General features: G+C 35.8%; 1 protein-coding gene across 7 annotated transcripts in view; it reads right to left on the bottom strand.

Annotated features, from left to right (window-relative positions):
* Positions 1-18,352, bottom strand: part of PTPRK (protein tyrosine phosphatase receptor type K) — a 623,130-nt gene that overhangs the window by 96,347 nt on the left and 508,431 nt on the right. For all 7 annotated transcript variants that reach the window (XM_045161947.1, XM_045161941.1, XM_045161943.1 and 4 more), the window contains exons 11-13: positions 17,287-17,392; positions 9,715-9,988; positions 6,967-7,003 (exon numbers count right to left, since the gene is read on the bottom strand). In XM_045161947.1, coding sequence (XP_045017882.1) covers positions 6,967-7,003; positions 9,715-9,988; positions 17,287-17,392 — 417 coding nt within the window. The remainder of the gene's footprint in view (positions 1-6,966; positions 7,004-9,714; positions 9,989-17,286; positions 17,393-18,352) is intronic.

The raw sequence follows: 18,352 nt of genomic DNA, 5'->3' as shown, positions 1-18,352 counted from the left end.
TTCTGTTTTATCAGATTTGATACTTTTTATTGGAATGGACAGATTTAATCAACATAGAAACCACCATAAAATTAAAAATTTAAGTTGCCAGTTTTCTTCTAGAAAACCAGAAATTCATCTGAGGGAAAACTGAACAAAATATAGGTTCAAAGTGTAAATTAAATTACTTATATAAACAGATGATAATACTTTCAATTTCATATACTATTGGTCTTATTTCTTAGTTTTATTCTAGGGAATTATTTGATATCTTGATTACTCATCAATGCTTGCTTGCCTGTAGAATAATTTTATGTAATGAGTACATGGTTGCATAAATGATTATTTCACATTGAGAACATTTTAAATGATATAATATTCTAGTGTTAGTTTAACACAGATAAACATATTTCCAGAGAAGTACTTTTTAAAATCCATTGAGTGATTTTTATTATAATTTGTATATTATTTTCACATTTAAATCTGACTATTAAAATATCACTCACTGCATAATTTCCTTGAGAAAAAAAATAAAATTATCATGGTATATATTCTTTGTGGTACCATGGCACCAGATTCTTAGCTGCTAATTTAAAAACAATTTTGTGGGTGTATACCAATTTAGACCATTGTATGTAATTGTAAGTAAAATGACAGAAAGCAAACCGATAGTAGCCTAAAACAGTGATGTTTCAGTGATCCGAGAGACTTGTGCCTAGACATGCTGAGTATTCAGGTTGCACAATGCTCTTCACTGGACAAGTGACTTTTTAAGGTTGCCTCCTTTTCTTAATGTACCACAGGAACCTTTCCTGAGACTTATTCTCCTTTTTGCTTTTCAAAGATAACACTGGACTAAATTCCTTTTTGTATGTTCATAGTTTTGGCTTTGGATATGCTATTTTATAAACAGTTTATGACTTTCATGATTTCTAGTGCAATTTATATTAAATGCTTCCACTCCATTCCTGACACATACTATCTCAATGACTTCTTAATATAAATGTGAGTCAGAGAGCAGGATCAATGATCCCAACATCAATGACCCTAACTCTCAGAACACTTCTTTTGTCTCATAATATATATTCATATCACTATTTATTTTAGAAATTATGACATTGATTATACATGTTTTCTCTACCAGTCAAATAAATACCTGTTTTCTCTTTACGTGTTGCCTTCAGATGTTACTTCCGAGAAAGCAGGAAACACAGGATGATTTTTTGATAATTTTCAAAGGTTAAAATATTTTCAAAATGATCATGCTGTTCAAGTGTATGGGCTAGTTGCTCTTGGCTTTTATTTATTTATTTTTTCTACTTTGCTCTAAATATAAATTTATTTATTTTAATTGGAGGTTAATTACTTTACAATATTGTATTGGTTTTGCCATACATCAACATGAATCCGCCACAGGTATACACGTGTTCCCCATCCTGAACCCCCCTCCCACCTCCCTCCCTGTACCATCCCTCTGGGTCGTCCCAGTGCACCAGCCCCAAGCATCCAGTATCATGCATCAAACCTGGACTGGCAATTCATTTCATATGTGATATTATACAAGTTTCAATGCCATTCTCCCAAATCATCCCACACTCTCCTCTCCCACAGAGTCCAAAAGATTGTTCTATACATCTGTGTCTCTTTTGCTGTCTCGCATACAGGGTTATCGTTACCATCTTTCTAACTTCCATATATATGCGTTAGTATACTGTATTGGTGTTTTTCTTTCTGGCTTTCTTCACTCTGTATAATCGGCTCTGGTTTCATCCACCTCATTAGAACTGATTCAAATGTATTCTTTTTAATGGCTGAGTAATACTCCATTGTGTATATGTACCACAGCTTGCTTATCCATTCATCTGTTGATGGACATCTAGGTTGCTTCTATGTCCTGGCTATTATAAACAGTGCTGTGATGAACACTGGGGTACATGTGTCTCTTTCAATTCTGGTGTCCTCGGTGTGTATGCCCAGCAGTGGGATTGCTGGGTCATAAGGCAGTTCTATTTCCAGTTTTTTAAGGAATCTCCACACTGTTCTCCATAGTGGCTGTACTAGTTTGCATTCCCGCCAACAGTGTAAGAGGGTTCCCTTTTCTCCACACCCTATCCAGCATTTATTGCTTATAGACTTTTGAATCACAGCCATTCTGACTGGCATGAAATGATAACTCATTGTGGTTTTGATTTGCATTTCTCTGATAATGAGTTATGTTGAGCATCTTTTCATGTGTTTGTTAGCCATGTGTATGTCTTCTTTGGAGAAATATCTATTTGGTTCTTTGGCCCATTTTTTGATTGGGTCGTTTATTTTTCTGGAATTGAGCTGCAGGAGTTGCTTGTATATTTTTGAGATTAGTTCTTTGTCTGTTGCTTCATTTGCTATTATTTTCTCCCATTCTGAAGGCTGTCTTTTCACCTTGCTTATAGTTTCCTTTGTGGTGCAGAAGCTTTTAAGTTTAATTAGGTCCCATTTGTTTATTTTTGCTTTTATTTCCAGTATTCTGGGATGTGGGTCATAGAGGATCCTGCTGTGATGTATGTCGGAGAGTGTTTTGCCTATGTTCTCCTCTAGGAGTTTTATAGTTTCTGGACTTATGTTTAGATCTTTAATCCATTTTGAGTTTAATTCTGTGTATGGTGTTAGAAAGCGTTCTAGTTTCATTCTTTTACAGGTGGTTGACCAGTTTTCCCAGCACCACTTGTTAAAGAGATTGTCCTTAATCCATTGTATATTCTTGCCTCCTTTGTCAAAGATAAGGTGTCCATAGGTGCGTGGCTCTTGGCTTTTAAATTCTTTCACATTTCGCAAAAGAATTTTCAGTGCCCTAAGTCAGTATAGTGCATGCTATTTTAAGTATATAGTTTAATAGGTTTTTGCATATATATACTAGATACCTGTGAAATATCCAATCATCCCTTGCCCAGAAGGTTCCTTCATCCCTCCCTAATCAATATGGTTATGTCATTTAGTAAGCATATCTTCAAAATGCCCTGCAGGAAAAGTTTTAGTTTTCATACTGAAAAATTTTATATACCATAGCTGACTATATTTGTATGTTGTGAAACTCTGCAGGGCAGGAATAGAGACACAGACATAGAGAACAGACTTATGGACACAGCAGGGGAAGGAGAGAGTGGAACAAACTGAGAAAGCAGCATTGAAACATATATATTATCACATGCAAAATAGATAGCTAGTGGGAAGTGGCTGGATAACACAGGGAGATCAACCTGGTAATCTGTGACAATCTAGAGGGTTGGGATGAGTTGGAGGGTGACAGGGAGATTCAAGAGGAAGGGGACACATGTATATTTATGGCTGATTCACATGGTTTTATGGCAGAAACCAATACAACGTTGTAAAGCAATTATTCTCTAATAATAATAAAAACATAGTCAGGTAAGTTAATTTTACCTTAATAGTGTGTTTTCTTTCCATGTAAAAAATGCTAAATGAATATAGTAATTATGGTGATGATAATATATCAGTTAACTCTTAACTCATAGTTACAGTAGGTGCGATTTAGGCATTTCATATATACACACTACTTTAATCTTCACAATAATAGTAAGGGGTAAACATCCTGGAATGTGAAGTCAAGTGGGCCTTAGAAAGCATCACTATGAACAAAGTTAGCAGAGGTGATGGAATTCCAGTTGAGCTCTTTCAAATCCTGAAAGATGATGCTATGAAAGTGCTGCACTCAATATGCCAGCAAATTTGGAAAACTCAGCAGTGGCCACAGGATTGGAAAAGGTCAGTTTTCATTCCAATCACAAAGAAAGGCAACGCCAAAGAATGCTCAAACTACCGCACATTTGCACTCATCTCACATGCTAGTAAAGTAATGCTCAAAATTCTCCAAGCCAGGCTTCAGTAATATGTGAACCGTTAAAGTCCAGATGTTTAAGCTGGATTTAGAAAAGGAAGAGGAGCCAGAGATCAAATTGCCAACATCCTCTGGATCATGGAAAAAGCAAGAGAGTTCCAGAAAAACATCTATTTCTGCTTTATTGACTATGCCAAAGCCTTTGACGGTGTGGATCACAATAAACTGTGGAAAATTCTGAAAGAGATGGGAATACCAGACCACCTGACCTATATGCAGATCAGGAAGCAACAGTTAGTACTGGACATGGAACTACAGACTTCCAAATAGGAAAAGGAGTACGTCAAGGCTGCATATTGTCACCCTGCTTATTTACCTTATATGCAGAGTACATCATGAGAAATGCGGGGCTGGAAGAAGCACAAGCTGGAATCAAGATTGCTGGGAGAAATATCAATAACCTCAGATATGCAGATGACACCACCCTTATGGCAGAAAGTGAAGAGGAATTAAAAAGCTTCTTGATGAAAGTGAAAGAGGAGAGTGAAAAACTTGGCTTAAAGCTCAACATTCAGAAAACGAAGATCATGGCATCTGGTCCCATCACTTCATGGGAAACAGATGGGGAAACAGTGTCAGACTTTATTTTTCTGGGCTCCAAAATCACTGCAGATGGTGACTGCAGCCATGAAGTTAAAAGACACTTACTCCTTGGAAGGAAAGGTATGACCAACCTAGATAGCATATTCAAAAGCAGAGGCATTACTTTGCCAACAAAGGTCCGTCTAGTCAAGGCTATGGTTTTTCCAATGGTTATGTATGGATGTGAGAGTTGGACTGTGAAGAAAGCTGAGCACCGAAGAATTGATGCTTTTGAACTGTGGTGTTAGAGAAGACTCTTGAGAGTCCCTTGGACTGCAAGGAGATCCAACCAGTCCATCCTAAAGGAGACTAGTCCTGGGTGTTCATTGGAAGGACTTATGCTGAGGCTGAAACCCCAATACTTTGGCCACCTCATGTGAAGAGCTGACTCACTGGAAAAGACCCTGATGCTGGGAGGGATAGGGGGCAGGAGGAGAAGGGAACGACGGAGGATGAGATGGCTGGATGGCATCACCGACTGGATGCACATGAGTTTGGGTGAACTTCGGAGCTGGTGATGGACAGGGAGGCTTGGCATGCTGTGATTCATGGGGTAGGAAAGAGTCGGACATGACTGAGCAACTCAGCTAAACTGAGGTACTCTAAGATTCTTATTTTTAGAATGAGAATTTTATTTTATTTTGTTCAACTTAAAAGAACAGTAAGAAGGGGCAAAGGCCAGATTTCTTTCACTCAAGAAACAACACTGTCAACCTAAGACCCAGAGCACAGCAGGGTTGGATTTCTAGGCATAGAAGAAATTCCTATAAATGGACTATATCTTATTACCTCTGAGTCTGTGGCAAATATTCTATGCCACATGGTAAATCTGATTTCCAAAATTTCAATTCTCCTGAAGTCAAAATATCATATGCTATTGGTCATCATAATTTTATTTGTAAGAGTGAGGGACAAAATAACACTTAAGCGTATATAAATCCAAATAGCTGAGCAAGAAAACTTAAAATTTTAGAATCATTTATGGCTCAGATGGTAAAGAATCAGCCTGCAATGTAGGAGATGGAAGTTCAATCCCTGGGTCAGGAAAATCCCCTGGAAAATGGAATGGCTATCCACTCTAGTATTCTTACCTGGAAAATCCCATGGACAAAGGAGGCTGATGGGCTGCAACCCATAGGGCTGCAGAGTCGGACAGAGTGACTAACACTAATATGCATATTTAAAAAACTTCCTGAAGGCTGATATGAGACCATTTTACATTTCTGATTTTGTTTTAAATCTGAAAAACTTAGGAGTTAAATGCCTTCTGCTATTATATTCTAAAAATTTCAATTTTAACTCTTGATACATATGCCAAGTTTTTAAAATAAAATGCCTATACACTTCATGCATCTATGTATGCATTCTCTTTTCCTTCATTTAAGTTTGCTTTATTTTTAAAAATATCATGAGGAATCCTAGTATTTGAATTGAAAAGTGTATATTACTTTCTCTTCTGTGAAGCTTTTTTATTACTCCTCATGAGTCAAGGGAAAAGTCTTTTGTTATTGCCTTTACAAATCAAGAGTATAAAACAAACGCTTAATTGAGCAGATTGATGATTAGATGGAGAAAAATGATGAAAGGAAAGATGCCAGCACAAACAGAATATGGCCATTCATTTTTTCCTCTAAATGTATCAACTACTGCTATGAATGGGGACCTAATACTAATTCTGGCAGCAAACCACCCAGAGACTCAACCCTCTGCGGAGCCCTATGTCTGTGTGCAGACAGCTTTTTCTCATTTCTCTTGCTAGAATACACCAAGTAACTCTCTTTCCCTGTTGGCACAGTTACATAACTCTTAAATAAAGGATTATAAACATAGTGGAATACAGGAGACTTTCTCCCACTCTGAACTCTAAATACTCATTCAAAGATGAAAATGCTCTCTCTTAAAGAAACAACACAACTAAACTATAATATGCAATGTCAGGAGAAATAGCCCTGGCTGTTCCCAGACCTAATTTCTTGGCAATAGTTGGATTAAAAAAATTTTTTTAAATAAAAAAGGAAAGAATCTTCAATCCACCTATTCTACTGATATGGACCTGTTTCCATCCTTACCGTTACATATGCCTAGACTAGCTCAGTCTTTTGTGTTTAATTGTCTACAACCAAAAGTAACAGAGGTTGTTAAATAAGACATTTGCTGTTTTGAGCAGATATTGCTGAGGTTTTAATCAGCAGCTAATCAGCAGCACAAGACCTCTCAGACACTAAAATGGCAGAAACAAACCCTTCTGAAGTTCTCTAAATCCTTCTTATTGTCATAACAGGATTCCTCCAGTCAAGTACCAGGGGATAAAAAGTAGCACACCATTACTTGTTAAAGACACCCAAGTGAGTCAAAAACCTTGGCTGACAGTTTACCTGGGCCCAACTACAAATACTCTGTAATAGAAGTGCCACATTTAATTAGCCCTGAAGCAGGGAACAAAGCTCTTTCATTTTAGAAAGTTGGCAAATGGAATTTGAAAAAAAAAAAAAAAAAAGCAAACCTCTTACCTTTGGTAGCAATTCGTACACACTGGGTTTTAGTTTCCTGACGGAATAAAAAAAAGTCAGTTATGAAAAAATGAAAATAGTCAGTTATAGGTAATGTTTCCTATTTCATAAACTACAACTAGTATGAAGATTAATCTGGGGTTATAAAGTAGGTTTCCAAGGAATAGAATCACAGCATTAAAGACACTATTTTTTAGATGTTTTCACAGAGATTTCTAAAAAATGTAAAATAACTTTAAAACACTAGTATTTTCTAAAGACTTAGGTATCTCTGTTTACCTTGTAATGAAACAAGATATCTTGCTGGGACAAACAATCCAGCATTCTATTTGAATTTATTGTACTTTTTGAATGATCATAAAGAAAAATGTATTTGCAAAGCTAATACAAATCAGACCCAAATATAAATTTCTTGCTCATTTCATACCTGTAGATTCAGACCAAAGCTGAATACTAGACAGTTTCGCTTTGATTCTGGCACAACTAAGGAGCTAAATGATGAAAGTCATAAAATCGCATCACAGTTGCAGTATGTTTCATCTGCTCTTTTTTCTTTTTTTATTTAGCTGTTAGGGGTTAAATATTTCTTGGTGGGATTATTTTTCTTCCTCTTGCTAGACAGATGAGATCAGGAAGTTGAAGGAGAAATGGGAAAGGACAAGACATTTCAGAATTTAAAAAATCTTTTCTCTTCCTTTTGTTTTTAAATGTTGTGGAGTGGTACTAGGAGGGTGAAACACACTTCAAGGTCTGCAGTTTGCTCCTCCAAAATTTAGTTCATTCAGTTTATATCTTTGAATATATATCCTTGAATCCAAGAGGTTGGATAGGATGTTAAAGGCGGTGAACACGACAGAGGCTATTTGTTTTCAAGATGTGTATGTAACTCCATCTTGAGTAGTTTTATAGATAGATAAACCAAGACTTTATATATTTTCCTCTGAAGCATTTGTTATTTTTAAATTAAAGTAAAGCATTGAGGGGAAAAATTAATAATTAAAAATAAAAATCTGCAGTTTTATTATTTAACTGTGACCTGAAGCCTTCACAGTACACTCCAAGAGACTGTTTCACAGTACCATAAAGGCTCAAAGGAATTTTGATTTCTTAAAAGCAATTGCTGTTAACTCCATCAGGATTACCGGTCTCTGTTGGTAGGAGCCATGTCAATTTTAATACTTTTTTTCCAAGATAATTGTGAAACATACTACTGCTATTCTGTACTTTGGTTAAACCACATGTAGATATATTAACAATTAGAAGAGAAAATTCATATCAAAGCTTTTAAAGAGTGCCAGAGAAAATTCTTTATAAGTAACAGACATTCATTAACACTTCTCTCATACCACAGACCAAGTTACAAAAGTTAATTTGGAATCTCTCACCTCTCTAAAGATGAATACCCAAACACAGAACTATGCTACTTTATACCCAGAATGGAATAAAACTTCTGTGGTTGTCTCATATTTGAGCAGCCCCATCATGGCAGTGGTACGGAATGATGTGTGGGTGGAAAGTAGGCAGCTGACTCCTACTTATATAAAAATAAACTAGAAGATGAGAAGAGCATTTTTAATCATGAGCAGCCTCTGGCTTTGAAGTACATCTTAGAAGATGCTGGGACATTTTCCTTTCCTTATACTGTAATCCAACCATACAAGTAAGCACAAAGATTAAGTTTTCATTCAAAAGCAGCCAGTCAATACCCTAAGTTCTCACGATCCCTTACAGAAATGCAAATAGATTACTACGTCGTGCAATGAAATGATTCCAGGATATAATAGGACTGCTGCAATTGGATATTCCACATCATCTCCCAGGTACCCGTCTCAGGGACTCAATTCCTCAAACCCAACAATTTCCTATATAGCTACCAAGTACATAAAATTGTCATTCTTCTATTGAATTTTAAGCTGTAAGGTTTCCATTCTCAATTTTTTTTCTATACCTCCCTGCAAAAAAAAAATTAAATAAAATATGCTTTAAGAAAGAAAATCTTTCAGGAGAACAGCATGAGACATGAAAGCCCAGGTTATTTCCCTACATATGGAACCGCTGGTAGTTTCTAACTTCCTGTTGTGTTTCCCTCTTCAATATTCATTTGGGAGCCGTGGCAGTGTTCAAAAACAACTGTGTCCAAAATGGGAAAAGGAGGGGCAGCCAGGGAACGGAAAACAGACTTCTCTAACCACACAGCATCCCGCCATCGCCAGGCTGCCTTCTGTTTAGGTTCTGTCAGATATACCACAGGCGCCCTATTACTTTGTAATCAGAGGATTGTTACCAGTTATTTACTATTTGGCTTGTACCCCCTGAAAACTTTATAAAGGTTTATTAGCCTGCTGTGGAACACGCATTCTGTTTATCCTGCAGTAAATTTAATCTCCTGAAGTGTGCCACTATTGAGCAAAAAAGACCAATGCCCTATGTTTACAGGGGCTGGAGGCCTGGCAATAGTACACCCATCTTTTCAAATCATTTTATTCACAATTGCTCTTGTGGGCTTTCCTGAAGAGGGCTCAAAGAGAAGCAGTTACTAGGAAACAGGAATCCTGTGCAATATAACTGGCATGGAGCCCCGCCCCTACAGTAGGCCCCAAACCGTGCATGCTGCTAGGAACAGAAACAACACCCCCTACACACTGAATTTTTTTTTCTTCCCCTGACAAATGTTACTGAGTATTTATAAAATTTGACTGTGGCTAATCCTCAGGGCAGTGAAAAAGCAAAATCTTGGAGGACGCTCACCTTCTCCACACTACTCATGGCTTGGAAATAGATGTTGTATCCTTTGCGTGGAGCCAAAGGGGGGTTCCAAAAGCCCTGATAGGTTCTGTTATCGCCCACTGTGAATGGGGCAGGTTCCGGAAGATTCCCTGGGGGCAGTTCGGCAGCAAAGTAGTATGGTGCACCCCCACTCATGGCATTTTGGTACGTGACAGGAACCTGGTAGCATTCCATGGCTCCGGTTTCTCTCTTGGTTCGGTGGGGATGCAGTTCCTCCACAACAATCTGATAGGCACTTTTTGGAAAAAGAAAAGGAAACACAAAGCACACAATTAGAGATTCTAGATACTGAGCTTTCTCAAAAAAAGGAATGGGGTGTTTAATATCAACATGCAATGTTTCAGTCTTCAAAGTCAGTCTTAACCTCCTGTATTCTGATTTTCAAGCTCTTTTGCAGTAAAATAGCATTTCACATGGATTCTGCTTCCCCCAACCCCAATATAATCACTAAGGACCTGAAAAAAAAAAAAGAAAAGAAAAATCACCATAGAACTCTGCACATTTTTAAATGTTGAGAGATGAGATCCCTTAATAAGGAACCTGACATTAACCAGAGACATATCATACATTAAGTTTTTTGTCTGATATTTTAAAATGTTTAAAGTTAACATTTTCCTTTGAAATCATAGTGTGGAAGGCCTCGCTCCAAGGCTCAACAGAGTGACTGCCTCAGGGCGGGGCTTGAAGCACCAGCTTGTGGTTGTCATCACGCTAGAGACAGGATGTGCTGACAGGCTTCTCCACCTCTTGACCTTGCCATGGCATCAACACTGGCTCAGAGCTATGCAGATCTAAAGCACAAGTGACATGCTGCAATACGGGCACAGATGGACAGAAATCTGTCCTCGCCACTGAAATAGACTGCCTCCTTCTTCTAGAGTTGTTAATAATAAAATGTTACAAATTGTAGAAACAGATGGTATTTGGCCTATTAAATCTCAAACCTAAAGCTTCTAATACCTTTCTTAAAAGTCTTAAAACTTTTCTCTAATAGCTAGTCTTTTACAGAGGAAAGGAGAGAAAATAATTGAACTTTAAAGTAAATATCTACCTCACCACTAATTAAAATTTTAATTCTATTTCTGAAACTGGTATATTAATAATTTTCTCTGTAGGACATTCTTTAGGAAAATATACATTTTTTAGGTAATGTACAAAATTTGAAGGTAATGTACATCTGAGAAAATGGACATTATTAATATATTGTTTTATTGTATATTACATATATATATAATAAATTTGTAAAAAATATGTAATTTAAATTCCTGACAATATGTAATTTAAATTCCTGACAATGAAAGTACTATGGTCACATATAAATTAAAAATAAATCAGCTGTGTGTAGGGCTGTATGTTTGAATCTTGAGTTTCCAGGCAAATTAGATCATTCTATATAGAGAAAATAGTTGCTATTCAATGAATCGCCAGCAGTAATAGAACATTTTCTTTAATGAACTTCCAAAAAATAAAGGAGAGAGAAAGAGAGAGATAAAAGTTGCATCTAAGACAATAAACATTAAATTCTATGCTAGTTTAGAATTAAGTATAAAAGTTTAACTTAATACACACTCCGTCATACTTACAAACAGGAAAGTTGCACAGATTAAGAGAAAGGAGATTTGTATATATTAAAGATTTTCTTTTCCTCCTAATTATTTAAGTTCCCATTTTCCATTAAAACTGTGCTAAGAAATAGGCAGGTTGGTATCAATCTCCTTTCCTTTAGAAATAGGACAGAAATGGTACTAATGTCAGAAATTGAGATTTGAGAAAGTAACTAAGGCAGAATTCTATGTTATTTGAAATTATTTCCGTATACCTCTGCCAAGTTGGGTCTCTAAGCTCCAAGGAATGCTATTGACAAGATACATGCTCTCTGAGGGGTATGTGGAGCAGGCACTTGTCAATTTTAAAATACGGGGAAACATAAGCATAGCCCTTGGAGAGCGAGAGAGAGAAGATCATAGCTGACATATGTTATGTTAAGCAAGCCTAGTCTTTTCTTTTTCTGCTTATTTTCAATTTAGAATCCATATTTGTATGTTATACATCTGTATATCCTATGAATACACTCATATATACGGATAAACTTGCATATGCACACTACTCGAATAAATCTAACCTTATATTCTTGTCCTAATGGACAATATTGATAATTACCCAACCTTGTTAATCTTTAACTTAATCTTTAAAAATAAATTCCTTGGTAATTAGCCCACATCTCTAGAAAAATCCAGAACATCTAGTGAACATTCAGTCTTAACTAATTCTATTAAACTGACACAGGTTGTACAATCCAAATTAAAGAACTTCACAAACGACAGCTTGTCTCTTCAGATCTATTAAGAACAAAAGCAAACTGCTGATGTTGGAGAGGAATAAGAGAAGACAAGTCTGCTCTTTGGGAAAGATCTCATTGAACTTGAGATGGAGCTCCAAACTAAAATTATAAAGTACATTTTTAAAATAAATTTTCTTATCTTCCTTGTTCAATTTGTCTGAGTAGGCTGTTCTTTAACCATATACTCCTCATTTTTCTAAAGTTGTTTTTTCCCTGATACTTATTTATCACTACAAATTAATTAAAGGGCAGAAAGTAAGAAATAAGAAATCAAATTAAAAGTTATTTGACTGATTACATGAAATTGGCCTATGCTCTTTCATTCTTGTGGTGTCTAATTACCTAATGGTACTTAAGTCTAGCTAGATCTAAATATTACTTGAGTTTAGTACTCTGGCAATTTTAAATATTCCAAAGCCACATGAATAATTTTATTCACTCTTCCTATATTTCATATTTCCCCATTCTTCTTAATTACATTTTAAAAATATTTCTATAATTAGGTTAAAGTCAATATATTGACATCATGAATCTTTACTCAACACTCAAAATATGATTTCTTTATGGTAAAAAACTAAGGATGATTTCATTATACTATACTTTAATTTGATTAAACATCGGTATGGCATCATTTTTAGTTTTTTAGGAGGCTAAATAATGACTTCTTTCATACAACTTCCCTTCAGCTGTAAGACTTTATAGGGATTTTTGCCATTAACTCAAAGCAATTATATGATAGACATGGTAGATATTCTTCCTGATTTAACGCTTAAAAATGTTGGATATGAACGCAAAGTCACCTTTGCCTTCCATGGATTTTTTTTTTAACCCATTAGTAAGTAAACCCTCTGTGATTCTGATTTAAGTTTTAGCTTGTATGATTTCTAGGTGATACCAAGTCACAAAGTATACAATGTATACTTCCTCATTTTTTAATTGAAAATGTCTCCTTAAAGCTTTGGGAGAAATTCCCTAGCTCCAATATTTTACAATTCCTCTAACCAACAAACCTCCCAGATCTCATAGCCACCATCATTCCTATTGACTGCCCCAGTGCCAACATTCTGATAATCCACAGAGTAAAGAGTAAAGGCTTTTTTTTTTTTTAGAGTAAAGGCTTAATTACCATATTTTAAACTAATTTTTATTGGAGTATAGTCGCTTTACATAATTATCATTTTGATGTCCATTACATTTCCTGCTCCCCATCTCTTCACTTCTTAACCATGCAAAGCAGATCTCTCACGACTTTCCTATTTCTGTAAGAGGAACTACTAGTTTAAGAATCAACAAAGCTCAAAACGTTGGCATTAATGTTAACAAATTTTATTTTAAATCATGTTCTAGCTCCCTTGCAATATACGATTTCTTCTCCTCTCAATTGCTTCCATCATTAGGGAAGTATTGATAAATTTATGATCATGTTACTGGCCTAGTTTCCTTGCCTTCCTTTCTCCATCATGTAATCTAGGCACCCACCTATCTAGCCACCCATTCAGTCAGTTATTTTTTGAATATTCTCTATACACCATGAGCGTCCATGGAGAAGGCAAAAGAGAATTATTTTCAATACTGCTGATATTTTGCTCAAACACCACTTTGAACATTAACTACACTTCTCTAACATTCCATTTTGTCAAAATTATGTGATGCTCTCCCACTGTCAAAATCTGTACTCATTATACTGGGGTTAATACCTTACCACATTCTTATATCTACATCTTGCTCTCACTACCTTCAAATACACATTATCCAATTCAAACTTGTGTCACCATAGTTACCTAAACATTTGCAAAATAAACATTAAGTTAAAACAACATCTATTTGATTTTATTTGGACCATAAGACCTGTGTACTCATAAAATGGGGGAAAAGTGCTATTTCCATCTTTGCTTAAATTTCAAAGCATTTTTATCTGGAATTCAAATAAGTTTTCTTGTGTGACACTGGTGAGAAAATTCAGGTGCAATTATTTAATCTCTTTAAAATTCTGGGATGAAATGAAATATTCTGCAGATGAATGAAGAGGGTAGTCATAATGTTTCAACTTGTGCATATGTGACCAAATGACCCAGGGAGTAACTCTAATATATAAGGTTTGAACTCCAGCTAAACCCAGTTCTGTATTTTGATCTGTATTCCTGTTAAGCTATCTTGAGTGCTAAGCCACTTCAGTTCTGTCTGACTCTTTGTGACCCCATGGACTGTAGCCTGCCAGGCTCCTCTGTCCATGACTCTCCAGGCAAGGATACTGCAGTGGGTTGCCATGCCCTCCTCCAGAGGATCTTCCTGACCCAGGGATCAAATCCACATCTCTTATGCCCCCTGCACTGGCAGGCGGGATTTTTACCACTGGCACCACCTGGGAAGCCCATTAAGCTATCACTGAGCAGCAGATAATTTCTTTTTCTAATATAATTGTGGGGAAAATGATGGTTTGGATGGCATTTCATGACTATGTCCTAATTATCTAACTTAAAATATATGGTACTTAATGTTCTAAAATGCAAGAATAGGTTTAACCTACAAAATAAACATTTAGTTATACCTTAGAATAGATAGTTTCTTGCCAGCTTAAAACTGGCTGAGCTTATATTTGGAAAAAGGTGTGATAAAACACACATTCATTTATTACATCTTACAACAAACTGAATTCAGCACTGAGGGACTCTTCTCTTGTGCTTCTGTAACATTTCACTGCTATTTTCATTATTTGAAAACACAGCTACATTGGGTCAGTCTTTTAATAACTGGGACATTCTATGAATTCTAATTTATAATTATATCTACTCAGGTTAAAATCTGAATTCATTTCAGAAATATATAAAATGCTTTAGAAAAAATTAAATTGTGCATTCTAGGGAAATGATTCCAAATGTTGGTAATATTAATTTTTAATCATGGTAATGATTGTCAAGTAATGACAGTTTTAAGGCTAGATCTCAAAAAGTTGGTGAGGAGATTCAAAGGACTAGTTAAGTCAAGCAGCAACTTTCAAGCTTTAGAATGATTGTGCTTGTCGTTCATTTGTGTCCGAATTTTTGTGACCCAGTGGACTGTAGACCACCAGGCTCCTCTGTCCATGGGATTCTCTAGGCAAAAATACTGGAGTGGGTGGCCATTCTCTTCTCCAGGGGATTTTCCCAACCCAGTGACTGAACCTAGGTCTCCTGCATTGCAGGCAAATTCTTTACTGTCTCAGCCACCAGGGAAGCCCATTAGAATAATTATATATTCAAAAATTAATTTTGTCAAAGAATCACACTTGTTAGAACTGCACTATACAAATTTTACTTTAGTGTATGGACACACTCTTAATGAATACTGAAGAACAAAGTGGTTGGTGATACTAAGTTCTGCATTATTTAGGACAAGACTTTTCTCTGGGGTATACATTATTTGTTCACAAATATAATGTACATATAATGGTAAGTAAATGCAAATAAAGTCAAAGAAAGACTTGTGACTTAGAAACATATTATCAATAATATATTCACAAATTCAACAAAGTTCTTGAGCACCAACTATGAGCAAAGGATTTATAAGGATGAAGATCTCTCTCATTGCAGACACAGATTGTCCATGACAAATCTGGGCAAAGGTCTGTGCTCTGTTGCGATTGTTTTACTTTGGTTTACAATGCTTAGCACAGTGCCTTGCACATAATACATGGTCAATTAATATTTGTATAATAATTTGATTAAATTAATAAAGAGCTTAGGCTACATTATGTGGCACTATTGTATAATAATAATAATATACTGTGTGTGTAACTTACATTAAGTAGAGCTGAGTTCACTCAAATACAACTCTAAAGAGATAAATCCAAGTACCTGGCAGCTCATTTAAACAACAGTAGTATAACTGAACAAGTATAAAGTAAATTTTATCACAGGTAGAAGATGTGAATAACTCTGATTACTTGTCAATAGTAAAATATGTTGAATGCAGACATTTTCTCTTTCTTCTTTGGATCAGAAATCAGAGTTCCTCACAGATCACTCATTCATGAAGAGTATTATAGACTTTGCATTTTCAAGTATCCAGTGCCTCACAAGTGTTTCTATTACAAATGTATCCGATCATCTCTTTTTTCTCTGCTGTGGTATTACTGTGACTTTTAGCCAGACATGAGGTAAGAGTTTCCTTTATGGACTCAGGTTCCTTTATCAATATATTTTTTTTTAATTAACAAAAATATTTCTTCCTTTCCAGTGATACAGGATTATTTACATGGTTAATATGTGCCCATAAGGTCAAGCGTGTCATATAATGCACAGAACAAAGATTAATTTTTTATGACTATGTAAACAACTTGAGATGACTCAATTATGATATACCTGCAATGATTTCTGTGCCTTGATTTATTTCTCCAGAAAAGGATATAAACAAAAGTACCCAACAAATCTACAAGTTTCAAATGGAAACCTACTAAAGTTTTGTACATTTATCTAATTACAAATACACAGGAATTAAAATCATTAAAATAATTTCACTCAATCCATGAAACTAACATGGCTCATAATTTCTTCAAGATGAGGATAATATGTGGGAGGTTTTAATACTAGATAGTTAAGTTAAATGGCAAATTGAATTTTAATATTTACTATGAAATTTCTGATAAGCAACAATTTAGGAATTAAAAGGTTACATAAGCCACGTTCATTTTAACTATTCTCCTTTTATTTCCTCAAAGCTTCCTATTTTTCAATCATATTTATGAAAATATATTATTATTATGTAATCTATATTGTTATTCAATCAATAATTTCACTCATGTGGAATTATTCATAACAGATTTAATACAATGGACAGGGGTTATTTTCTCATTCTATTCTTGACAAATACCTTCAAAGCTTGTATACCACAGATACCAACAGAGGAAGGGAAATGAAATGGGGCTAGAGAAAGAAAAAATTCAAAGAACAACACTCTTAAACAGTACAGAGAGGTGAATGGTTCAGTTCATGAATATCTCAAAATCCCCTTAGAATTTTACTCTTAAAAATCTCTTCATAGGTTTGACCAAAAGAAAAAACAAACACAAACAAAACAAAAATAAAACCATTCTGATACTAGCTGTCAAATGAATGTCTCTTAAAGATGAACCACTATATTGGCTGCTGAATGGCTGTGAGAAAACATCTGTTCTCCTGGTTATTTTCCCTGTGACTATGGTTTTCCCCTCTTACCTGATAGGTGCACCTTTCGCCTGTGCTGGCCTCAACAAGACTGTTATCGTGGTGGCAGTTTCATTGAGAGAGGCATCAACTCCTTCATAGTCAGGTAAAGTTGGAGCTGATAAATGATCAATGAGGGGAAAAGTTTCAATCAATAAACAAGAATACATCATAGTTCAAATTGAATAAATGATCCTAATCCAGCCAGTCCATCCTAAAGGAAATCAGTCCTGAATTTTCATTGGAAGGACTGATGCTGAAGCTGAAGCTCCAATACTTTGGGCACCTGATGCGAAGAGCTGACTCATTTGAAAAGACCCTGATGCTGGGAAAGATTGAAGGTGGGAGAAGAAGGGGATGACAGAGGATGAGATGGTTGGATGGCATCACCAACTCAATGGGCATGAGTTTGAGTAAATTCCAGAAGTTAGTCATGGACAGGGAGGCCTGGTGTGCTGCAGTCTATGGGGTCACAAAGAGTCGGACAGGCGACTGAGAGACTGAACTGAATGAAGGAAAAAATCAATTCAATGCTTAAAATTAAACTGTACCTTAACAAATGCCACTGAATGTTAACTTTGAGAACCTAAAGCAGCAGAAGATAAGAAGACTTGTTAAATTTTAAATTATAATCTGGCAACTTGTGACACACACTCCAAACATTTTATGAAGATGTTTTCATTTCTAGGTTCCTGAGATCTTGAAACCAGCATTGATGGGATGGGAGGAAGGTGTTAATAGCATAGACTCTGGGGAGTTCTGGTTATGGAGTTGCACATGGAGATGTGGAGACAGAAATGGCAGGAACTTAGGTAAAAGGCTGCCTGGGGAGGTGGTGCTGCTTCGATCTAAAGGTTGTGGAATGACCTATCATTGATCTTGATCACTTTCACCATTGTGGTCACAATAGAGACATATCTAGAAAGTATGCTGAACGGAAATGAGCACTTCAGCTGTTAATTACCAAGAATTAGTGCCCTCGTTGCCAGATTCTTAAAAAGAAGAAATCTAAATTTTTTCAAAATATTTGATAATTTTGGGGGGTAAGGAGGCTTCCTAATCCTGAACTGGGTGAATA

The sequence above is a fragment of the Bubalus bubalis genome, chromosome 10, assembly GCF_019923935.1.
Source record: "Bubalus bubalis isolate 160015118507 breed Murrah chromosome 10, NDDB_SH_1, whole genome shotgun sequence".
In the NCBI taxonomy this organism is placed as follows: Eukaryota; Metazoa; Chordata; class Mammalia; order Artiodactyla; family Bovidae; genus Bubalus; species Bubalus bubalis.
This window is presented reverse-complemented; position numbering and strand designations above follow the sequence as displayed.